Consider the following 26,736-nt stretch of genomic DNA (forward strand, 5'->3'; position numbering starts at 1 on the left):
CACACATTCACAAACAGTTAATAGTTTATGATATTTGTGAAATCAATGAATTGCAATGCATGTGTATACCTGTATAATTTTGTATAGATCCTTGATCACAATAATATTTATAAATGGTCCTGTTCTTTCATTATTTCCTTACAGAGTCTCCATATACACAAACATACACACAGTTGACTGCTTCCTTTTTATGTACCTATGACACTCATATATGAGATCAAGTTGATATTTTTCCATCTGAATAACTAGAATGCAAAACCTTAACATATTCAGAAAATGTATTATTCAGTTTGTCCTTCCAATCTTAAACCCTTAGATTCTTACCTCCTCAGAGAGAAATAAGGGCCAATGATTTTCTAGGTCTAACACTAACAGCCTTATCTCTGTCAAAATTTCTTTCTTTCTTTTTTTAATCTTCTCTTTCACACCAAAATAAGCTGAAAAAGCAATTGAGGCATACAATCAGACAAGACTTCATTCTCAACGACAAAATTGCCCAGGAAATGACAAAAGAAACCTTCTGCTTAATAACTCAGTAAACCAGCCATCTATGACATGAACAGAAGCAGCTGAGACAATTATTTTTTTCCTTATTCTTGATGACTGGTGTCAATGATTCTAATGATCACTTTCTAATGTCTTTTCAGATTTCCAACCTTTACATATATGACACGGTGCTTCTGCTTGCTAATGCCTTTCATAAGAAGCTGGAAGACCGAAAGTGGCACAGCATGGCAAGTCTGTCATGTATCAGAAAGAACTCAAAGCCATGGCAGGGTGGGCGCTCCATGTTGGAGACCATCAAGAAGGTAACTTCTTAATTTTCATGTAAAAAGGATAGGGTAAATAATTATTTGATATATTTTAGAAAAAGGGTTTCCTCTCTAATATTTCTGCCAATTCAAAGCACAAAACAGTGTAATGGGGAAATAAAATATTGAAAAAGGAAAAAGGTGAGAAAGTCATCAACATATAAAAAGGGGAGGCTTCCTTATTTATTCATAAGGGAATTTTATGCGAGTAAAAAATGTGTGGTTGAGATATACTGACTTGACTGTCACTAGCATTAGAGATACTGAAATTATTTTGGTGCCTGTCACGAAGTACAAAAGGCTTTTAAAAAACATACATCATCCACTAAAAAAAAAAAAAAAAAAAAAAACCAGTAGACTCAATTAGCACTTTTCCAGTTAGATAATATACATGGTAAGAGATTGAACGTGATGGTCTTTAATTTATCTCATGATAAGGATAGGATTCATAAGTAGATAACATGTTGCAGCATTTGTGAACTATTTGGGGTAACTGATTGCATTATTCTTCTTCACTGTCAATGTGTTGCTTCTCCCAGCTGTGAATCTGTTTGGCTTAGCTACCTGTTCCATTCCCAGAAGGCAGTTTATGTTGTTTAGCTCCTCTCAGTGGTGTAAGCATTCTGTAGTTTATTAGACTCTTTGTCATGTCATCCTTCCTGACATTTTCCATTTGTCTTGCACAGCCTCTTGGATTTAAAATGAAATGATTAATAAAACAAACAAATTCTCCCATACCCTTTACACAAAGGAGACAGACATTTGGAAGCTTATGTTTTTTATTTTATCCATCCTTTTTCTTTCGCATGTATTTTCCTTTCTTCCCGGAAAACAAAAGAAAAATAGCTAGTCAAATGAAATATAAATGACCTTAAAAAGTCGGAGTAAAATATAAAAAAATAATATTAGAAGTAAGCTAGGAGTACAAAAACTAGAAGTAGAGGAAATAAATATTTTAAATAGAGAAGAGCCTGAATCTTTCTATTGGTATTTGTATCAGTCCCTTTTCTGCTGTTCTGTTTACCACAAATTGGGAAATGTATAAAAAACAGAAGTTTTTTCCACATGGTTCTCAAGACTGGGAAGTCCAAGACTGTGGCACCCACATCTGGAGAGGGTCATCTCATGGCAGAAGGGCATCACATGGTGAGCAGCTGCACAAGATAGAGCGAAAAGGGGGGGCAAGACTTCCTGGATAACTAATCCACTCCCATTATTGGACATTAATCTATTCATGAGGTGGCATCCTCATAACCTAATCACCTCAATGTCCCTATCCTTAATACCATAACAGTAGCAAATAAGTTTCAATGTGAGTTTAGGAGGGGACACTAAAATCATAGTACTCCATCCCTGGACCCCCAAAACTCATATCCTTCTTACATATAAAATATATTCATTCTATCCCTATAGTTCCAAAAGTTTTAACTTGTTTCAGCATTAACTCAAAAGTCCAAATTTCAAAGTCTCATTTAAATCAGATATGGGTGAGACTCACATGATTCATCATGACGCAAATTTCTTCCAGCTGTGAAACTATGAATTCAAAACTGATTATCTACTTCCAAAATGCAGTGGTGGGACAGTCATAGGATAGACATTTCTATTCCAAAACAGAGAAATAGGCAAGAAAAGAACGATAACTGGTCCTAAGTAAGTCTAAAACTCAACACAAAAAATAACATTAAGTCATAAAGCCGAGAAACAATATCCTTTTATTCCATGTCCTAATTTCTGGATCCACTAGAACAGGGATTGGGCCTGCAAGGCCTCAGGCAACCCTGTTCCCAGGGCTTTGATGAACTCAGCTTCTGCAGCTCTCACAGGTTGGAGTGACACACTGTTTTAGTCCTACAGTTCTGTGGTCTTAGGGATGGTCCCACTTCCATGGCTCCAGTAGTCATTGCCCTAATGGAAACTCTTTGTGGCAAGTCCAACCCCACATTTTTACTCAACATTGTCTTAGTAGAGGCTCTCTGTGGTGGTTTCACTTTGGAGACAAGTCTCTGCCTAGGTCTTCATGCTTTTTGCGACATCCTTGGAAATCTTGGTGCAGGAACCCATAGCCACAGTTCTCACACTCTGTATGCCTGAAGGTATAACACCATATTGATGCTGCCACAGCTTACCATTTGCACTCTACAGAATGACAGCCCAAGCTTCACCTGAGTCCACTTGAGCCATAACTGGTGCAACTGAAGAATGTTACACTGGAATGTGGGGAGAAGAGTTGCTAGGTGACCCTGGACAGGGAACCTATGATGAGTGCCTTGGGCATATCCCCTGAAATCATTTTGCCTTCCTAGAGCCTGTGAGGGCAGCAGCAGCTTCAGAGATTTTTGAAATTCCTTTTAAATTTCTTTTAAATCTTTCTCCTATTGTCCTGATAAATAGCACATCGCTCCTTTGTAGCCATATTAATATCTTTAGCAAACACTACTTGACTGCACCCTTGGCATTCTCTCCTGAGAGTCTCGCTTTGTCGCCCAGGCTGGAGTGCAGTGGTGTGATCTTGGCTCATTGAAGCCTCCGCCTGCTGAGTTCAGGCAATTCTCCTGCCCCAGCCTCCTGAGTAGCTGGGAATACAGCCACGTGCCACCACACCTGGCTAATTTGTTTTGTATTTTCAGTAGAAACAGGGTTTCACTATGTTGGCCAGACTGGTCTCGATCTCCTGACCTCATGATCTGCCTGCCTTGGCCTCACAAAGTGCTGGAATTACAGGTGTGAGCCACCGCACCTAGCCCTGAACATACGTTTTCACTCTTTACATAGCCAGCCTGTAAGTTTTTCAAATGTTTTGTCTGCTTCTCTCTTAAATATAAAATCTATCTTTAAGTCATTTCTTTCTCTCAGATCTTACTACATACAGGTAAAAGTAACCAGGCAGAAGCCTGAATACACTGCTGTTTAGAAATTTCTTCAACCAGATACTCTACTTTATTGCCCCTAAGTTCTGCATTCTACAAAGTCTTAGAATATGGCCACAATTCAGCCAGGGTGTTTGTTACGTTGCAGCAAGGATGGCTTTCAATCCAGTTTCCAATACCCTGTTCCTCATTTTTGTCTGAGACCTCATCAGAATATCCTTTACTCTCCAGATTTTTATGAGTATTCTGGTCACAACAAATTAAATAAACTCTTAAGAAGATTCAGACTTTCTCTACAGCTCTCTCTTCCAAGCCCTCACTAGAATTGCCCTTAGAGCTCTACTCAGAGCAGTACAATTTTTTTTTTTTTTTTTTTTTTTTTTGAGACGGAGTCTCGCTCTGTCGCCCAGCCCAGGCTGGAGTGCAGTGGCGCGATCTCGGCTCACTGCAAGCTCCGCCTCCCGGGTTCACGCCATTCTCCTGCCTCAGCCTCCCGAGTAGCTGGGACTACAGGCGCCCGCCACCTCGCCCGGCTAGTTTTTTGTATTTTTAGTAGAGGCGGGGTTTCACCGTGGTCTCGATCTCCTGACCTTGTGATCCGCCCGCCTCGGCCTCCCAAAGTGCTGGGATTACAGGCGTGAGCCACCACGCCCGGCCCAGAGCAGTACAATTTTTTATTCCTAGTCCGATCCTTCAAATTCTTCAAGCCCCTACCTTTATGCAGTTCCAAAGTCACTTCCACATATTCAAGTATGTATTATAGCTACAGCTCCACTGATTGGTACCAGTTTTCTCTCTTGATTTGTTTCTGCTGCTAGAATACGATAGACTTTGTAATTTATTAAGAACAGAAATTTATTTGGCACACAGTTCTGGAACTGGGACATCCAAGGGCTCGGGGCTGGCATCTGATAAGGGTTATCCTAGGTGAAAGGACACCACTTGGCAAGCAAGTGCATGAGACAGAGACAAAAAGGGGACCAAACTCTTGTGACAATTAACCCACTACTGCAATAACAGCATTATTCCATTCATGAAGGCAGAACTCTCATGACCTCAATCATCTCTTAAAGTTTCTACTTCTTAATACCATTACAATGGCAATTACATTTCAAGATGAGTTTTGGTGGGGATTTCAAACCATCGTAATGTTGTGTCTTCTTTGCCAAGGAAAATTTTAATGAGAATTTTGGCTGTTATCAACAAAAGTACTTGAGAATTAAATGTATTGAATATATTGGCAGAGAAAGACTTTTCAACTGAAAAATGAATAAGTCTAATCTAGCTTCAAGCTGTTGCCAAAATCTTCCAGCCTTATCTATGTAGAGAGCTGACAGGTATAAATCCAAGGGAGGTTATTGAACATGATTCTAATCCTGCCAATTTATTAATTCATGGTTTGGCTAGGATGTAGGAACCTGAATATATTTATTCTTCTGAAGCTTTCATACAAAGACAAAATAATAGATTAAGAGGTTTCTTAGGAAACACTTATTTAGTGAGAGGATCAGGAGGAAGGAAAGAGAGACACCATAATATGTCAGTATTTCTCATGTGGAAATTTAATATATAAGATACTACTATTAGAAAATTTATAACCCAAACAATTATTTAATACAATAATTACGAAATTTTATTTTGTGGGACTATGTGTACATTTGTCCCTCTCAGCTTCTGCCCCAGTGTCATGTTTTAAAGAAATGTATCGGCCGGGCGCGGTGGCTCAAGCCTGTAATCCTAGCACTTTGGGAGGCCGAGATGGGTGGATCACGAGGTCAGGAGATCGAGACCATCCTGGCTAACACGGTGAAACCCCGTCTCTACTAAAAATACAAAAAACTAGCCGGGCGAGGTGGCGGGCGCCTGTAGTCCCAGCTACTCGGGAGGCTGAGGCAGGAGAATGGTGTAAACCCAGGAGGCGGAGCTTGCAGTGAGCTGAAATCCGGCCACTGCACTCCAGCCTGGGCGACACAGCGAGACTCCATCTCAAAAAAAAAAAAAAAAAAAGAAATGTATCCATTCTTTGTGTCAAGAAACTCAGTTGGAATAATATACATGATTACAAGTGTTCAATGTTATATTTTTGTCTCATATTTCAAACTGACCTTAAAATTGATTTTTTTTAATTATATTACTTTCTGCATCATATGTGTAGTTTTGGTCACCTGTTTAGATGTCAGTGTTGATGATACTCCACACATCAAGTGAGAAAGAAAGTTCATTATTCACATAGAGACTCCCAGGAAGAGCAGAATGGCCCCAACCAGATTCAGGCTGGCTTGGGCAAAACAGAGGGAATTGCCTGGGCCTTTTTGGTGACTAGAGATTAGGGCTGGGAAAAGATTTCCACTCATGTGGGCTGGAGATTTGAGAAGGTCAAGTTTCCCACAGGTGTCAAATAAGTAGGTGCAGGAAGGCCTGTCTTTTTTTTTTTTTTTTTTTTTGAGACAGAGTCTCGCTCTGTCGCCCAGGCTGGAGTGCAGTGGCCGCATCTCAGCTCACTGCAAGCTCCGCCTCCCGGGTCTACGCCATTCTCCTGCCTCAGCCTCCCGAGTAGCTGGGACTACAGGCGCCCGCCACCTCACCCGGCTAGTTTTTTGTATTTTTTTAGTAGAGACGGGGTTTCACCGTATTAGCCAGGCTGGTCTCGATCTCCTGACCTTGTGATCCGCCCGTCTCGGCCTCCCAAAGTGCTGGGATTACAGGCTTGAGCCACCGCGCCCGGCCAGGAAGGCCTGTCTTAATAAGACTGTACAGATGTGGGGTCAAAGAAAGGGAGGGTAAGGCTTAAAAAGAAGTCAGTAGCCAGCAACACAAATGAGGTCAGGCTCCTTATTACAATGGGAATATTCTGGTGATAAAAGTTTTAATTACATTCAAGTAAATACAAAATGCCTATATTAAGGGCATGCTACATACACATTACATACAATTTGTGCTGCTACACAAATTGCAATCAAGAAGAGAACAAGTTCCTATCCCTAATTTATATTCTTATTATGGGGAATGAAACAAAAGAATTAAAAATAATGTCATTGACATAGCAGTATAAATGTCTAGTAATGGGCAAGGTTGCTGTTTCTCAGGTACTCTTGTGTACCTGAGCTTTATAATTTATTGTATGAATTGGTAGAATAAGTGCCTCCTCATTTTTATTCTTTTTTAAAATTAGCGGTTAATGCTTTCATGTTCATTTCTGCCAAATATTATCAGCAGCCCTGTGCCATTGTTATTTACATGGATGTTGTATAATATTTTTGAAGGAATTATAGTTTTAAAAATATTGAGTCTTTCCATCTATAACACGGCATCTATCCATATAGTCAGCTTTTTGTAAACCTGATTAAAGATTTATAGTATTCTTCACACATATTTTCATTGTATTTGTTTCTAAAATTTTATAGGATGTGTGTGTGCATGCGTGTGTGTGTGTGCATGTGTGTGTGTGTGTGTGCATGCTATCATAAATGAGATATGTTCCATTAGATTTTCAAACTAGTTATTGTAGGTGTTAAAGGAAGATATTGATATTTCATATATTTTTTTGACTGACCTGATCAACTTTCCAAACTTAATTACTGGTTCTCTTGTGTTTTTTAAATACAGATTGATATCATTGTCAAATAAAATTAATCACTCCAATTCTAATACTGTATGTATTGACATAGACTTAAAAAGCAGCATGCAACAAGTATACTCTTAAACACACCAGGGGCATTATGTGAAAAGAGGATTTTTAAAAAAATTTGTAAAGAAAGCATTCTTCTATTTTTGTTTTACTATATTATGCACTTAAGTTCTTTTACATTTTTATTAGTAACTTATGCAGTTATAGCAAGTCACAATAAAGAGTAGCAAGTCACAATAAAGTTAATCTAACCTTTTTACTCCATGTTTAGGTATAGAAAACCGAGCTTCAGAAAAATTAAATGATGTACTAAGTGTTGCATAGCTAACTAGCTTTAAATACCAGGTTTTTTTGGTTTCTAATTTGGTGTCTGTATACTTTGCCATTTACCATTTTTGTTGTTCATGGCAATCATTTTTGTTCACTCCTGTCAAAGTCACTTGGCTAAATGCACACCAAGAAATCACGGGAATAAACACCCTCGGTTAATATTAAATAAATCATATTTAAGTTTTAATATGGCTTGTTTTTCAATTTTTAGTTTATTATGAGAAGCTATATTGTTGTAGCCTCTCATGAAAACTGTATTTATATATTGGGAAAGAGTTTTCATGTTGTATAATTAAATTTGCTAGTGTTATGTAACCTAGAGCAAGCTTTCAAACTTTTTAAACTGTATAAATACAATCAATAAATTTCAGCTACTAAGGAAAAGAGTAGGAGAGGATTTCCACAGACTCCCACCACAATCAGTTCTTAGAACTACAATTTTAAAAACACTCCCCTGGGATATTTAGACGTCAATTTACCCAGTGCGGATCTACCTTCTTGGAATAGTGTCATGTCATTGCAACACGAGTAGCCTGTTTTTATTTACAGGAGTGTACTATATTTAAATAGAAATCATTTTTCATTTTTTTCTTAGTGTTAATATTTTTAATACTGAAACAATTTCCAAGAGGGCACTTCATTCATGTATTCATCACTCTTTTAACAGGTATTTATCGAATGTCTATACTGTAGAATGTTCTGTGCAAACTCAGTTATGGGATTATCCCCCACCAAAAAAAAAAAAAAAAAAAAAAGAGGAAATCTAGAGGCCAGTAGTGAATATTGACTAACTATACAAAGAGCTACACTCTAAGGCCAGAAACAACAAAAGGACCCAAATGTGGTAAATATAGGATACTGAAGAATCTTAGAGGAGAGTGTAATATGCCGTGGTAACAAACTGAGATAGCTGCTTCACAGCCAAGAAAGACATCTGAGCCTCTGTTCAGGAATTGCCATGAACAGAAATTGCTACACCCTCTTTCTAGGGGCAGCATGAATCCAATGAACAGTCATTACAAAACTAGAAATGTCTAAGTTCCTTTCTTCAAGGGACAAGTCTGAAGGGTTATCTATAGACTGGTCCATTGGATGACTTAAACTGGTATTGTATTTGCATCAGGCTTTCATTTCTTTCTCTGTCTAGTCCCTCTTCCCTCACTCCATTGCAAGTGCTCTCTCAATAGCACTTCAAATAAACCTCCTGCATACAAGCAAATCTCCATCTCAGACCTGTTTCCTTGAGAACACAACTTAGAAAATAGATTAGAAATATTTGCATGGAACTGATAGCATCTTAATGGAAATTTGAAAACTAGCAGGCTTAGGATATAAAAAGCTATGGAAGGAGGATATTTCAGGTGGTAGAATGCTGTAGCTGACATATCTATTAGAATAAATCATTTGTACAATGACAAAAGTTGATTAATTTACCAGAGTGCAGAGAACACATAAAATTGTTTTGACTGGAAAGTGATTTAGGAAAAAAATTATTTTGTGGGTAAAGGTAAGACACTAAATAATTTTTTGATAAATCAGGCCTGAATGTTAGAAAGAACACCTTTACCTCTTTCATTTAAGTTTTTTAAAAACTAAGAAAAATCTTAGATTCAAAATTAAACATAATATCACTGACAATTTTCTGTGTATTCTATATTAGTAAGTGAACTAAAATTTAATAGATCCTTAAAGCAAGTTCTTTTGCATTGTCTTAATTGACCAATTTCTGTTAAAAGTTTTGTAATTATTTTTAATATGGAATGTGAGAAAATAGAAAATATCAGTTTATGCAATATTTCAAATATTTAAGTACCAGTACATTTTCTCATATTGATATATGTTGAGTCCAGCATATATCAATATGATATCTGATAGTTATCTTGATATATGTTGATACCTCACAGAGTATTTTTTGAACTGATAAAAGTACTGAAATTATGCCAATTCTTACATGGTAATTTATTCATTCAACAAATATTTATTGAATACTACCATATGTTGTACTACAAGATCAGAGAATAAGGAAGGAAAATAGAAATATCAAAAATAATTATAAGCATGATTTGTTCTACAAAAGGGTAAATACCAACTGTTCTAGAAATATGTCATGGGAGGGCCTACGTAGGCCTGAGAGTGATAGATAAGTGGAAATGTTTAGGCTAAGAAAGGAAAATTAAGAGTATTCCAGGAAAGGGGAAGGAAGAATGTTTCACACAAATGAAATAGAATGTTTCCAGGCTTGTAGGAAAGAGAGCTTAACACACCGAAGCATCTGAAATAAGTCCAAGGCAGCCAGAATAGAGACAGAATAGAGACATGGTTTCTAATTAGCTAAAAGGGGAAAGACCACCAAGGGTTTCATAAATGATGTCGAAATTTCCAAACGTTATTCCTTTATTCAAGGAATAACATGACATTGAAGGTTTTGTGTTTTTTGTTTTTTTTTTAGATGGAGTCTCGCTCTGTCATCCAGGCTGGAGTGCAGTGGCGTGATCTCAGCTCACTGTAACCTCTGCCTCCTGGGTTCAAGTGATTCTCCTGCCTCAGCCTCTTGAGTAGCTGGGATTACAGACATGCACCACCACACCCGGCGAGTTTTCATATTTTTAGTAGAGACAGGGTTTCACTATGTTGGGCAGAGTGGTCTCAAACTCCTGACCTCAGGTGATCCACCTCTCTCAGCCTTCCGAAGTGCTGGAATTACAGGCGTAAGCCACCACATCCAGCCGACACTGAAGTATTTTAAACGGGGTGGTGATAAAATCAGATTATCCCATGCCTGCCAAGTAGAGAATTCTGCAAATGCCCTTGAACCAGACTGACTGCATGACAGAACACCAATGAAGAGGCTAATCCTCTTACTTAGAGAAGACCCGGTTAGGGTATGGGCCATGGGATGGATAGAAGTAGATATCCTTGAGGATATTTACAGGATTGAAATAAGGTTTGGTGATTTAACATGTGTGTGTGAGGAAGACAAAGATTAAAATAATGATTCCTAGGTTAATGGTTGGGACAAAATGAGCTCTAATAAGTTGTCATGTTTGGTTTTGTGGGATTTTAAAAAGTCTGCATACTTAAAGAAATGGAGACATTACTTTTTGTGTAAAGCATTATGTATCATTTAGAATTTAGAAATCTGAAGGAAAGAGAGAGAATTTAGGAAAACATAATCTGGTTTACCACAAACAGTATTGTCTTGAAATATAAGGTAGCCTTTTTACAAAAATGTGTGCAAATAAACTTTTTGTCATAGGGGATTTAAAAACTGTCATCCATGCTCTTGGAATAGACCTCTCGTCGATTCACCGAGATACACTCCAGCTTCAGGTCATTTTAATCATAAAGTAGGTAAAGTGGAACAGATTTAATTTAATTCAGTTCAACATGCACTTCTGGGCAATTCACTATGATATAATATGTTATATTGAACACACAGTTTACATAGTTCAAAGGAAAAAAAATGAGACACAAGTTAAAGTTTTCAATTTGGGTTCCACAGTTAACTGGTTGACTAGGCCTAAGGATCCCCTAAAATGGAGGCAGCATGATGACAATGCTTGTAACTTCCTGTTTACTTCTCAGCTAGCTGTGAGTTTCTACTATGAATGACTATTTGAGTGTATATGTATATATGCAAATATATGTATATATACACACACATAATGTTACATGGCAACTCAAATTTTCCTAGATATTTCCCATAAATTAAGTTCTTTGTATTTTTTTTTTTTTTTGCATCTTGTATCTTAATTTCTATTTACCCATAAAAGTATTTCTTTGTTGGGTAGAAAATGTGGTATTTTTCTTGTTGGGAGTTTTTCTCTCTGAACCTGATGCTGATGAAACATGAAGGCATCAGGGCTCCCTACTGAGTCTGGCACCTCCCAGAGTGTTCACTGCCTTGCTGAGCCCATGCTTATATTAACAGATTATCCTTGGTTCCCACACACATCTGCAGGTTACAAGGAACTTAGGAATAAGTATAAGGAAATTAGGCAAGTATGATAAATATTTGATGTCCCACGTGATCCTCCAAAAGTAATTCTTAAGTTCCTTTGTCATTTCCAGTGTAGGAAAAGATCCTTCTTCATCATAAACGGAATGACATAAAGTCTCAGTAATTTTTTTTTTTTTTACCTTTTCCCCAACCTTTCCCAGCCATAGGGAAATAATACATTTTGCCTTTTAGAAACTCATTGTCCAGTGGTAAATTATTCCCAACCTCTGATTCTCCTCTTTTAATTTTTCTACTCTTTGCCCTCGATATTTGATGTCCGCTGGTTTTTATATATCAAGTGGATGGATGAAATTAAAACAAATTTTATTTCATATTTTTAAAAAGGTTTACTCTGGCAGCAATTTTTACTGCCAATTTAAAGGACATTTAGAAATTATTTGTATGTGTTATTCATACTATCAATGTCCCATTAGCTTATATTGTTGAAAATCTGCTGCATCACCGAGAGATTAAAAAAATACAACCATGCATGCATAAAAATAATGACCATTCATTACCCCTTGACCAGCACACATTTTCACCAAGGCTCTGTTTTCAAGGTTAATTTGAGGATAGATGGAAAAAAGCTTTAAAGCGCTGGAATTTTCTATGGCAATCAAAAATCAGAGAGGTTAAGTCTGGGTGATATAACAATAGGTTTTAGTTAAAAGGTTTACTTGCTTGAAATACTGACCTCTCAGTCATCCCTGACATCTTCATGAGGGAAGGTTTCATTGATTTTACATGCCAACAGCTCATTAGGAATATAGCATAAGGAAAATAAATTACAAAGTCAAAAAGTTGAGCAAGGTAAGTAAACGCTGTAGCAAACTCAATGCAAGTTCCCCACTTTATTGTTTTCTGTACCTTTTTCAAGTAACCAAGTCATTCAGTGGAAGATAAAGTAAAGGATGAAGGCATGACCTGGAGTGGCCACGTGGGTATTGATTGAGAACAATAACACGACACCAGATTAGTCTAGTGCTCAAATGTGTAAACATTTTAGGGTTATGGTAGTTTTTATGTAGCAATCATATTGATATATGATATATTTTTCCTAGAAATAAGCTACTAAAACAGAAATTTAAGATTCTGATATAATTAGAAGATATTATTCAGGTAGATGTATGGTTATAGATAAGAAAAACTTTTATAAAATATTCTGAATACAAGTAGAACTTATTTGTAATAATATAAGCTATACTTGTCAATCAAATTCCTACAGTATTTGTCATTTGGAGATACTAATGATAATAAGATGCACTGCACTTCAGTCTTTAAAATATAATTGGATATTTTGAGATATTAATAGTGAGCGCAGACTGGAATAGATTGGCAAAAATCAGATATATTGCCCTTATCAAAAATACAGGCAAGCAAAGGGTGCAAAGCAGAAAAAGTAGGAGATATTCTGCATGGCTCCCCAGGTTCTTTCTTCCCACACTGGAAATGCTGATTCTGTCTCCAAGGAGGGTTTCATAGGTTTACTTCTCACCACAGGGAGGATTTACATTATGAAACGTTTCCATTTTTACCCTAAAAAACGTAAAGCTTCAGGACATTTTCTGAGGAGCCACAAACCGTTAATCCATAGATCTTGGGTTTATTTACTACAGTATTTCTTTAGCCTGGGATATCCTGCTAAGGGATTTCCCACCTAGTAAATATTACTAGTCTATTTACCTGGAGTTCCAGTTGTCAGGGAAATTAGACCCAACCTTCACCCTCAGTTGCTGCCCTGTCCACACACCAGGGAAAGGAATGAATACATTCTAGACCAGCTGCTTTAACTTTTTTCTCCCCAAGCTAACCAATGAAATGTAACTGAGTTGACATTTGCAACAATATTTTCCAAAGCCATCTAAATATTTAAGCATATAATACTTTTTGGCAAACCCAGTGAATTTTCATTAAAAAACAAGATTATGCCAACTTGTGAACTAAAAATCCTTCAGAAATAAAGAATTAAGTAACAGTGGAAGTAATGATGATAATAATAATAGTATTTAAGCTCTCACCACATGTCAAGAACTTTTCAGTATTCTGTACATGAATTATAAGAATCAGAATAATCTTCTAATGTAGGCACTGTTATTTTCCCATTTAACAGATCTAGTAATTGAGGCATAAATGAAATGGCTTAGCCTGGTTTACACAGCTAGTAGGTCCTGAAGCCATTCATGAAACCCAGGAAGTGTGACCTATCTTCTTGACTGCTAAATTGTATATGAAAAGAGTATTGACATATCAAATGCACTAGGATTTTTATTAATAAAACCAGATAATAGTTTGGCTGATTAGGGAATAATAGTGAAGAATTAATTTTGTTGATTATTACTGTTATAAAAATACAATAGATTAAATATTAAAATTAGTGATTCAAGTAGGAAAACATCAATCAAAAATAGTTTATTGAATTCATCATGAACTTTGCATCAGGTGATTGGGCTACAAGGCACAGATGGAGTAGAAGGAAAAGCAAGCAGCATAATATTAATACCAGACGGAAAAGTCTGGAAACAGAGTTGCAGGTTATGTCAAGTGAGATATATTTAAATACCAACATCTTAGAGGTGATAAGTAAAACAATTTACAAAACTGAGATCATTTGTTTTCTAAATAAATGTCATTACCAGGCCAAAATTTTAAGTTAGACATATTTTAGCATTGAAGTGACTGGGAGTGTGATTTTCATTGGTAAAATCCTAAATAATATGAAGGCTGATAAACTAAACTGAGAAAAGAATGATAAACAAGAAAGAGAGAAGTATGACCTACATTGCCATCTGTTGGATAAATGAACATCTGTCATGTTGAATGAAAGATGAAGCTTGGAATTCCCAGTGAATCTCAACAGCCAGCACTACCCGTTAAGAGCAAAAACAGATTTCAAGCCTAATTTAGCTTTCTTTTATTTTTGATTTGGAAAATATATTTAAAGAAGGTGCAAAATAATAAGCCTCTAATAATCTAGAAACCATGGATTTTAAGATCCCCAGGTATAATTTTAGATCAAATTTGAATGGAATTGTGCTAGAACAAAGAAGATTGTTGATATCTATCTTAAATAGATTTTATGCACTATGGAAACATCTTGTTTTCTGACTAATGGATCCATTCAAGTCACAAGGTATGGTGGCAAAAACTTGAGCCTGAAATTTAGTCTGAGCTCTAACATGGTTTCATTTTGAGAAGTCAGTTGACTTTTGGGGTCTAAATTTCTGTTTTTATGAAAAATAGATGAGGTTGGATTAAGGAATTTCCAAAGTTAGTTCAACTATACTCCTGTTTATGCTGTGTACCTATTTTAAAAAGCGGTCTGTTAAAACTGCATACTTTATTATTTCATAGATAGAAGTAGATTTCCTAGAACTTCCTTTTATGTTTATTTATTTTTTTTTACTTCTGAAATTTTACATCAGTATCTGTTCTCTCCTTTAGGGTGGAGTTAGTGGGTTGACTGGAGAGCTAGAATTTGGAGAAAATGGAGGCAATCCCAATGTCCATTTTGAAATCCTTGGAACCAACTATGGAGAAGAGCTTGGCAGAGGTGTTCGCAAAGTAAGATAAGACATGCTGATTAATATGCTTTTTCCTGTACTATGGTTTTGCTTGATTGTTTTCCATGCAATACGATCACAGTACCCATTAAAGTCAATATTGTAGTTTGAAAGAGAAAGCAGGGTTGGGGGGAAATTAGGCATTGAAATGACTTTAAATATTTATTTACCAGAAGTATTAAGCAAGAAATTCAATTTCTGACTTAGAATAATGTAAAGGAAAAACAGTAATCTGAATCTTGTCTAGGGAAATAGCATCATCTTTCATTTGTTATAATAGAAATTTTTATAAAATAGTAAATTTAATATTTATACAATTTGTAGCTGCTTGATTTTTAACTTGCAACATGTATAAAATGAGAATAAGAGCTTGGATAAATTTCATATAGTAAGACAGAAAGTCTACTGCAAGATGTGACATTACAGTATCTTACCTTCTGTGTGTGTCATGTAATATGAAGAAAATAGTTTGCAGAAAATGAACTCTCGTTGTATACTACTTATCACATGTAAGAAGAAGCTGAGTGCCAATAGTGGTGTTTCATGAAATACTGGAATGATAACTTTCTCAAGGAGAAATACAAACGCCCTTATATAAATGATGTTTTTATACACACACACACACATATGTGTCTCATGTATATGATTTGGATTTCCTGTATATATATATAGCAAATATGCATATATATTTATATATATAGCAAATATGCATATATATTTATATATATAGCAAATATATATACAGCAAATCCAAATCATATATATACACACACACACACGCACACAAACATATATATACACACATATATATGTGTATATATACACACATATATTTGGTAGGGAAATATATCAAATCATATATATATATTTGGTAAGGAAAAGCCTAACATAATTGAGTGTATATGCAGAGCTGGTAACCGTAAATTTCTAACTGTCTAAAGTTGACTACATTAAGGGTAAGAGGTTCTTCAGTAGGTATTTAATGCTGAGATGTAAGATGCAAAACAACCTAGACAGAATGAAGTGAGGAGTTATTAGCAATACAAATTTCTCAATAAATTCATGCTAATGTGGATGAAACTATCCTGATGCATTTTAAATTTTTGTTTTATAGTGAATAATATGAAATATATAGAAAACTGCATAAAACTCAAAGTTTAGTGAATTATTTTAAAGGAAAAAACCTTTACTATGGTCAAGGAATATAAAATAGCCAGGATTCTCAACACTCTCATATGCTTCTCTCTGATTACAGTCAGACCATCCTTATCCATAGTGTAATATTTAGACTGATTTTTATGATGCTAATTTATTTGCATTTAAAATATATTTTTATCACCTGTGTTTACATCGTTATATAATTGTTTTGTCAATGTCTCAACTTATGAATGGTCTCAAGAATGCATATATCCTTTTTTTCTTGCTTCTTGTGTTCAACAGTATGTTTATGTTATTGATCCTTGTTACTTGGAGTGGCAGTTTATTCATTTATATTGCTGTATTGTTTTCTATTGTATGGATGTGTCTCAAACCACTACAGTTTCCATTTTTAGACTGCTGTAAGCTGCTGTTACAAAAATTCTTGGATATACATCTTGGATACTTTTATGCTTGTAGGTGTATTTCTGTAGGTTTTGTATCCAGAGGTAGAACTGCTGCAATACAAGAAACCATATCTTGAACTTTACCAGATAACATCAAACCCATTTTCATAGTAATTTACTAATTTACATACCACCAGCAATGCAGGCATTGCCCCACATTCTAATCAAGTCTTGAATGTGTAAGACTTAAAATTGTATTAACTTATTGGGTGTATATAATGATATATCCTCATGATTTCTATTTACATTTCCCTGATTATGAAAATGTCTGCATCTTTTCCTACATATTTAGGCTCTTCAGATGTTTCTGAGTTAATTGCTTATTTACTTTTTTTTTTTGGCTATTTTTTGGAGGGGGTGTCTTTTGCTTTTTATAATGGATTCTAGAAGTTATGTATATATTCTGAATTTGAGTGTTTTATCATTTAATTTTTTGCCAGTTTTGTTTTCCTCTCTGTGGATTTTATTTCAATGCCATTTATAGTATCTTTAAATGAATTTTCGTCCTTCTTATTATTGCTGTTCAGTATTATCTAAGAAATTACTCCCTATCCCCCAGAGTCATGAAGATATTATGCTCAATTATGTTCCAGGTATTTTATAGTTTTGCCTTTCAAATTAATGTCTTTTATCTATCTAGAAGATTTTTATATATATGAGGTGAGAAAAAAGTAAAATTTTACTCTTCAATACTCTTCATTTGTTTTATTGAGATATAATTTAAGTGCACAATGACTTAGAGTAATCGCATTCACCAGTTTAACCACTCACAAGGTCAAGTTACAGAATGTTTCTGTCACTCAGAAAGTGCAATTATTCCTGTTTTTATTCTGAGAACCACGGACAGTTTGCTTGGTCTGAAAGTTTATATAAATGGATAATTAGTATTTACACATTTGTGTCTTTTTTCTCTCAACATTTAAGATACATTCTCATTTTCATGTGTCAATAATTTTGCTCGTTTGTCTTTTAATTTATATTGCTGAGTGGTATTATAGTCTATGAATGTAATATGGTCTCTTCTAAAATGTCATTTTCTGTTTGCTGCTGTGTATACAAATAATATCGATATTTTATATTGATGTTATATCCAACACTCTTGCTCAGACCTCTAATTCTGATAATTTATCTGTAGATTCTCATGAATTTTCTGCAAATTGTCTTGTCATTTGCAATTAATACGAGTTTTTGTCTCTTCTTTTGTTATTTTACACCTTCTAGGGATGATGTTGAATGGAAATAACAATAGTAGGTATTTTTGGATCGTTATCAATCTCAGAGAAAAAACAGTCAACACTATACCACTATACTACTATATATTCATATATTTATAATTAACTTAGATCAGTTTAAGGAAGCTCCAGACATTCCTGGGATATTTTTATATAGAATTATTTATACATACATAAAATTATAATTATGCTTATGTTTACATAATATTATTTGATTTGCTACCATCTTGCATAAGGGTTTTATATTGATACTTACGAATGAGGTCTCCTAAAGCTGTCCTTTCTGTTGGATTTTGATGCTAAGGTATGCTGGCCTAATTTAAATGAGCTAGTAAGGTGAAGCATCCAGAATTGTGTCTAGTACATCACAAGAAGTTGTGGTTAATTTTCATTAATGAGTGAAATTTCAGTAGAGGAGTAATGCCATATGTTTAAATAGCAACACTAGAAAAGTTAAAAAAAAAAAGTGAATATTTTGGGTAGTAATTAAATGGCTTTGTGGAGTTTTTGGGAGAGATCTTTTACAGTGTAAGAGATTTGGGTATATTTGAATGCTCACAGACCAAGCCAGTAGTGAAGAAGAAAATGAAGATATAGGAAAGAAAGGTGATCATTGATAGAGAAACAGTAGAGGGAAAGAGAGGATTGGATCAAGAATTAGACTGAGTTCTTAACTGTAGGCACCGGGGAACATCATTTTCCAGAGTGCTGAGGGGTGGGGGTAAGAAAAGAATGCTGTGTTTGCAAGCAAGTCTTTTGTTTGATGTTAGGAAGTTAAGACAATTGTTAAGAAATAGTCTTTTCTTGAAGAAGTAGGAGGCAAGATTATCTTCTAATTGGGAAAATGTAGCAGAAGGCATTGGCAATAGTGAGACTGGAGGTTTAACGACAGTGGAGAAGTTTCGAAATAGCTGCTGTGGCAAACAGGAGAGGTGACTAGGGAATATTGAAGAAATGCTAGGCAGGGCTGTTGGCTCACATGAGGCTAGAGATCAAGAAATCACTGTGGTACTAATCTATACATTTGCGGATGTTTGTCCACCAGCATTGAGCAGACTGAATAAATTTAAATTAATGTAGACTTAACACTTCATCAGGTTATTTTTGTTTTGGGTTGTGTTGCTTTGTGTTTGATAGCAGTACAATGAGGCAGTGAGGTTAAGAACATTGACAAGGCGATGGTTGAAGTGACAAAGCATAAAATCTAAACTGAACATGAATGGCAATGAAGAAAGAAAGAGTCTCTATAATAGAAACAAAGTATGGCTAAGAGGTTACTGTGTCTTCAGCACATCTGAAGAGCTTGTATATTAATATGGATGAAGTGAGAGAGCTTCAGAGCCAGAAATTATGGTTGGGGAAGAGATAACTGAATTCATAATCCTAAGGCTGAGTAGGTTCTAGGCACTCATCATGGGATGTTTGTGAGGGTGGCAGAGGAGAGCTTCATTTAGCCTTCTAAAATCAGTGCCATTTAACCAAGTTCTGAGGTCAATATAGCTGCTTCAACCTGCTCTGAATTCAGAGTCTATAACGGTTAAATCTCTGCCATTAAAATGATAGTGAATCATACACATTAGATTACATCTACTTTGTCTTTAAGTAATAACTCCTGTAATTATTTCATTGTTAATATTCCTATGCCACAACTCCCAAACTGGACTGAAACGCTCCTGTGAGCGGGCACTATAGAGGTATTGTGAAAGGCACTATAAATATTTACTCTATGGTGCCTTGTATACCTTTGACACTTTAAAATTTTTTTGCATTGTTTTAAAAATTTAAGCATTCTTAATTTTGAAATTTTCATTTTTATAACTCAATTATTTTTCTACTAAGCTGCAATTTAATTACTATTTTTTAAAAAACTCCAGATCTAGTGCTTAAGTAATTTTAAAAGTATTATGGACTATTTCATAGCTTGCCAGCTCATTTCATAAATGAGGCAGTTCCTTTGCATAGCTATTAACACATATAATAATGTGTTCAAAGATACTTATCAAAGGAAAATAACACCACACAAATAATTGCAGTATAGATTTACTAGATGTGTGTCCAAAATGAAGGTTCCACTCCCAGTTTCTCTATGTCTCAAAAGGAGTGAATGGTTTGCCAATTGACGAACTGTCAAGTTGTCAGTGTTGATTCTGCTGCCAGTGGCTCAGTGTATACAAAGCCTGCAGCCTTATCACCTCAAGCAGAGGTACTGTCAGATCTCATAAACTAAACAGGGTTGTGTCTGCTCAGGGTTTGAATGTGTGGTGTACCAAGGATTCATAGTCCCAACTTTTGGGCTAGTCTCTGCTCTCTTGGCATTGTATGAATGATGGTTTCATTTTTTTTGAATTTGGTGAGAATGTGCAAGGGATTATTTAATTCTCACTGATGTTCATCTAAATTAAGGACTTTCTTACTTTGATAATTTTTACATGTTCTTTTTCTTTGTCATAAGGTGGTACTTATTTAGTAGATGGTATATCAACATGTTAGCACATTGTGTATACCCTTGAAGATAAATTCAGGTAAAACTCAAAGTCAAATTTTGAAATCGTTAAGGTTTTCTATACCCATAAATTTTGCCCAAGAATGTGGTTATTTCTGTTTCTGTTAATCACTATATAGAATTTCTAAAAAAAAAAAAAATTGAGTAAAAGTTATAAGAAGACACGAAAAGTAAAGATTAAAGTAAATAACTCTACATTTAAGGAATCAATACATGTTTTTCATTAGAAGAGTTTTACGTAATGTTGTTTGCTTATTTGTCAGATTTTTCTTTGTTTTGTTAAGTTTGCCAGTGCTGCTCACATATTATTATAGACTGAATTCCAGTATTAAAATTTAATACTCTAGACTTAATGTCTTTGAACTTCATCACAAACAGGGAATAAAGCTAGGAAAAGCTGATTAAAGCTGGTTTCACAACCAATCTTAATTGCATTGTAATGCTTAGTATCTTCATAAAGGTGTTTTCTCATAAGTTGGTGAAATAAGATGATACGGCAGAGATATTTTAGCTCCTAGGTACAGTGGTTTCTCAGATATACTTAGAGTCTTTATTCAAGTTCTGCAGCTTTAAATTCACAAAGTCTACAACTTTGTGTTCTTGGGCAAACCTAATGTACTGCTTTGCAAAAGATATTATATTATATAATATAGTAAATAATTAAATAATATACAATCTATTAAAATACACCAATTTTTAATGGACTAAATCTTTAATTGCTTTGTACTTATAAGGAGGAGAGAATAGCTCTGCTTTCAAATAGCCAGTGATTAAATATTGCACTTGTACTCAGCATTTTATTTGTATTCTGATTCTGGAATATCTAAAATGTCATTTATGTTTTGGTATTACCCTGTTTTATGTTTTCTTAAAGCACTTTTTGCAAACTGATATTATATCAGTCTTTCTAATATAAAACCCAGTTGTAATTTGAGCCCATAATTGGAAAATCTGCCATAGTTATTTACTGTCATAGTTCTAACAATGAATTCATGTCTTGGAAGTTTTATATAATAGAATCTAGAAAATATTGTGAATTGACAACATAATTATACATATAACTCTCTTCTATGTGTATATGTAAATATAATTAACTTACTTTTTTATAATTTGTCTTTCCCATTACAATGTTACTTCATGAGACAAGAACTGTGTTTTCTGTTGTATTCCTAATGAATGGCATATAATAGATGCTTGTTAAGTATTTAATGAATGAACTAATGAATACATGTGCATACTGATGTAAGAATCCATAAGATTCTTCTCTGCACTGGTAAGTTTAGCAACTTTGTTTTTCTTTCATTTATGTGAAACATAATTATTTGCATTTAAATTAACTAGAATGTTAGTGGGTGTTACACTCTTTATCTTCCATTCCTATCAGAGTTGGGCACTTGATCACCAAAAGTATAAACAATGATTTTAATGGTTAAGCAAGATATATGTATAAATTTGTTTGCAAGAATTTGTATTGAATAGGGAAATAGTGGGTACTCAAATTGATTATTACAAGCAAAATGGAAATACCCATAAAAGTACAAGTTTATTCGGACTATTAGTATTTGTAGTTTTAAGATTATTTTCTCACAACGAGACTAGATTTAACAGGCTGTAGTGGGAAAATGTGGAACCTTTGCTGTTAGACATACCTGGGTTGAAATTCTGCCTCTGGCACTTACCAATTGTGTGATCTTTGGACTTCAAAGCAAACTGAGTTTCAAGTTCTGGAATATGTGAATGTAACACATGTAACATGTGAATAATAATACTTATCTCTCGGCCGGGCGCGGTGGCTCAAGCCTGTAATCCCAGCACTTTGGGAAGCCGAGACGGGCGGATCACGAGTTCAGGAGATCGAGACCATCCTGGCTAACACGGTGAAACCCCGTCTCTACTAAAATACAAAAAAAAATTAGCCGGGCGAGGTGGCGGGCGCCTGTAGTCCCAGCTACTCGGGAGGCTGAGGCAGGAGAATGGCGTGAACCCGGGAGGCAGGGCTTGCAGTGAGCTGAGATCCGGCCACTGCACTCCAGCCTGGGCAACAGAGCTAGACTCCGTCTCAAAAAAAAAAAAAAAAAAAAAAAAAAAAAAAAAATACTTATCTCTCAGGATTTTTGTAAGGTTTAATTGAAATTATGTTTGTACGTTACACAATAAGGGAAAATTAAAAATAATACCTGTTAAGAAATATACAGGAATTAATAGAATTCATTTTCAACCCAACACAAGAAATACAAAGTCTAGTGGCTATTCTGACAAGAAGCTGCTATGTGAGGTGGTGAAAGTATTTAATTTTAGATGTGGTTGACAGAGCATTATACATGACAATCACAGTGATAGCATGAAACACTAACTTTTTTGTTTCATTTAATGTCCTTTATGACTCCAAAATTCTACAAGTCTGTTAATCAAGGCTTGGGAACTATAATATCTATAGTTGTATGGAAATCTAATAACAGAAAATCTGGTGGTAAACATAGCCTGAATAAATCCAGTCTTTATAGTTTAAGCCCATAATTGGAAAATCTGCCATCTTCATTTAATATCATACTTCTAACAATGAATTGTGTCTTGGAAGGTTTATATAGTAGAGAGAATCTAGAAAATATTATGAAGTAGGGCCGGACACGGTAGCTTACGCCTGTAATCCCAGAACTTTGGGAGGCCAAGGTGGGTGGATCACGAGGTAAGGACATCGAGAACATCCTGGCTAACACGGTGAAACCCTGTCTCTACTAAAAATATGAAAAATTAGCCAGGCATGGTGGCGGGTGCCTGTAGTCCTAGCTACTTGGGAGGCTGAGGCAGGAGAATGGCGTGAACCTTGGAGGTAGAGCTTACAGTGAGCTGAGTTCACACCACTGCACTCCAGCCTGGGTGACGGTGTGAGACTCCTTCTCGGAAAAAAAAAAAGAAAATATTATGAAGTAATAATATGTTGTGAACACAACAGCTTTTATTTCTTTATCCCGTTCTCCTTTATTTATAATATATAATCACGATACATTTAGCTCCACTGGCTTTTATTCTGATGTGTCTTCAAGAAAATAGCTTGTACCATAAAGTCATGAGACAGATATGCAGTCTAATATTTTCTAACATTACCATTGAGTTAGACTCTCAAAATTGTTGATCCCACCAGTCTCTTGATGGGTAGGGAAACCCTGCACTCTTGAAAAGTGTATTCTGTGAATAAAATTGTTTCAGCTTCTTAGCGAGCCCATCTGATTTCACTGCAGAGTAGAGAAAATAACCCATATCTGCTGATGTTTAGGGTTACTCTGAGTTTCTGGAAAGGTTAGCTGCTGGTTGATTGAGATTACTTCTGGAGTTCTACCTCAGGTAAGCAGCATTCACTGCCTCTTGGAGAGAACAGAAGCTATATCTTCTGGTGGCTGGGATGATGCCAATCTCCCCAGAGTGGAGCAAAGATGACTGATGGGGTACAATTCTATGTCCAAGTTTTGGTCGAAATAGGAACGACTTTTCTAGAAAGTCTATAAAATCTGAACTCTTTGCTTGTTGTGATGGTTAATTTTATGTGTCACCTTGACTGGGCTAAGGGATCTGAAGATGGCTGGCAAATCATTATTTCTGGATCTGTCTATAAGGTATTCCCAGAAGAGATTAGCATTTTAATTGGTGTACTGGGTAAAGATTACCTCATCCATATGGATAGGCATCATCCAATCTATTGGGGGAACTGAATGGAACAAAAAGGCAGAGAAGGGGTAAGTTTGCTCCTTGTTTAAAATGGGAAATTCATGTTCTCTTGCACTCAGACATGAGCACTCCTGGTTCTCAGGCCTTCAGACTCCAGCTGGCAATTGTACCATCAGACCCCCAGTTCTCGGGCCTTACACTCAGACTGAGACTTACATTATTGGCTCTCTTGTTTCTTAGGCCCTTGAATTTAGACTGAAACTACACCACCCACTTTTCTGGTTCTCTAGTTTCCAGATAGCTAATCTTAGGACTTTTTAGCCTCCATAATTATGTGAGCCAATCTCTCATATCAAATCTCTGTATATGGTATATGTTTGTATTTAAACATATGTTTATATATACATATATTCCCCTGGAGAACCCTGACTAATACTTGGCATGAATTATCTTACCATGTTTGAGGAAAGAGCTAATTGTGAGGAAGTTAGCTTCTATTGGCCTCCAGACTCTCAGAGAATATTCACAGACATGAATGTGCTCATAAAGAGACCCAGAGAGTCTGTGGTGTCATCTCTAGACCACATGCTTAGGGATTGGTTGGATTAGGAGTTCAAGACTGTGTCTGATACAGAGGAGGCAAAGTTTAGTTTCCTTCCTACTCTGCTAGACAGCATCCACGGTGGGACACACTGGAATCTGCATCACTCCAATATGTAACAGATACACACACACACACACACACACACACACACACACACACACACACACACCCCAATGAAACTCCAATCCAGCTCAAACTCAACAATATGATGTGGTGGTATTTACCATCCTCTGAACAACCTAATTCCTAATTTCAACCATTAGTGGTAACTAATGTCCAGGATCTAGTACTATGGTAATAATGATTAAAGGACATTATATTAAGAATTCACAGACTTAAGAAGCATTTGCTCACATGGATACTCTCTTAGCAAGGTCTCATTGTCACAATTTAATTTTAAGTAGAAGATAGTGAAGGTTTGCTTCATAGAAATTGCATGAGTAGGCAGACAGAGATAGGAGAAACTCAAAGAGTAAGCCGTTCACCCATTTATATTGGAAACCTACCACAGACAAATTTATTACATGATAACACTCATGGTATGATAGATTCTGTTGAACCACAATCCCAGGGGATTTTCATTACACCTCAAATTTTCTGCTTTCTCTGCTCTCTAAATTTCTCTGTAGTCTGATATGTATCTTGCTCTCTCAGGCCTATCTGGATGCCCCAAGGGGATTACACATTCTCTTTTAGCAGTAACTAGGTTTTATATAATTTAAATTTGAATAAGTAAGGCATAATTGGAATTGTAATAATGGCTTTAGGTTACTGCTGCTTGTATTGCCTCCTTTCTGTCTGTTTTTTCCAGTAATTTTATTTTCCTTCTTAAACAGCACACCTGACCCATTGGAGCTGTTTAGACAGGACTAAGTTATTAGTCCTAATTAAGCTATTCTATAGTGACTGAAAATCGATTGATACTTGTTCCTTTGTTTTTGATACAAACAACAGTATTAAAGAAAACTCTTTTGAAACTTTGGGTTGGCTGGGATGTATACTCTTGCCGCTTTTAAGAATTATGCTTTCAGTGTTCTGCATATGGCTAGCCAATTTTCCCAAAACCATTTATTAAATAAGGAATCCTTTCACCATTGCTTGTTTTTGTCAGATTTGCCAAAGATTAGATGGTTATAGTTGTGTGGCGCTATTTCTGAGTCCTCCGTTCTGTTCAATTCGTCTATATATCTGTTTTGGTAGCAGTACCATGCTGTTTTGGTTACTGTAAACTTGTAGTATAGTTTGAAGTCCGGTAGCATGATGCTTCCAGCTATGTTCTTTTTCCTTAGGATTGTCTTGGCTATAGGGGCTCCTTCTTGGCTCCATATGAAATTCATGAGTGAACTCCCATTCATAATTGCTTCAAAGAGAATAAAATACCTAGGAATCCAACTTACAAGGGATGTAAAGGAACTCTTCAAGGAGAACTACAAACCACTGCTCAATGAAATAAAAGAGGACATAAACAAATTGAAGAATATTCCATGATAGGAAGAATCAATATCATGAAAATGGCCATACTGCCCAAGGTAATTTATAGATTCAATGCCATCCCCATCAAGCTACCAATGACTTTCCTCACAGAATTGGAAAAAACTGCTTTAAAGTTCATGTGGAACCAAAAAAGAGCCCACATTGCCAAGACAATCTTAAGCTTAAAGAACAAAGCTAGAGGCATCACACTACCTGACTTCAAACTATACTAAAAGGCTACAGTAACCAAAACAGCATGGTACTGGTACCAAAACAGAGATATAGACCAATGGAACAGAACAGAGCCCTCAGAAATAACACCACACATCTACAACCATCTGATCTTTGACAAATATGACAAAAACAAGAAATGGGGAAAGGATTCCCTATTTAATAAATAGTGCTGGGAAAACTGGCCTGCCTTATGTAGAAAGCTGAAACTGGATACCTTCCTTAC

The 26,736-nt window shown here is 35.7% G+C and overlaps 1 protein-coding gene across 2 annotated transcripts in view; it reads left to right on the plus strand.

Annotated features, from left to right (window-relative positions):
• Positions 1 to 26,736, plus strand: part of GRID2 (glutamate ionotropic receptor delta type subunit 2) — a 1,541,190-nt gene that overhangs the window by 953,353 nt on the left and 561,101 nt on the right. For both annotated transcript variants that reach the window (XM_028849003.2, XM_015138804.3), the window contains exons 7-8: positions 648 to 809; positions 15,082 to 15,201. In XM_028849003.2, the coding sequence (XP_028704836.1) occupies positions 648 to 809; positions 15,082 to 15,201 (282 nt within the window). The remainder of the gene's footprint in view (positions 1 to 647; positions 810 to 15,081; positions 15,202 to 26,736) is intronic.

The sequence above is a fragment of the Macaca mulatta genome, chromosome 5 (assembly GCF_049350105.2).
Source record: "Macaca mulatta isolate MMU2019108-1 chromosome 5, T2T-MMU8v2.0, whole genome shotgun sequence".
Taxonomy (NCBI): domain Eukaryota; kingdom Metazoa; phylum Chordata; class Mammalia; order Primates; family Cercopithecidae; genus Macaca; species Macaca mulatta.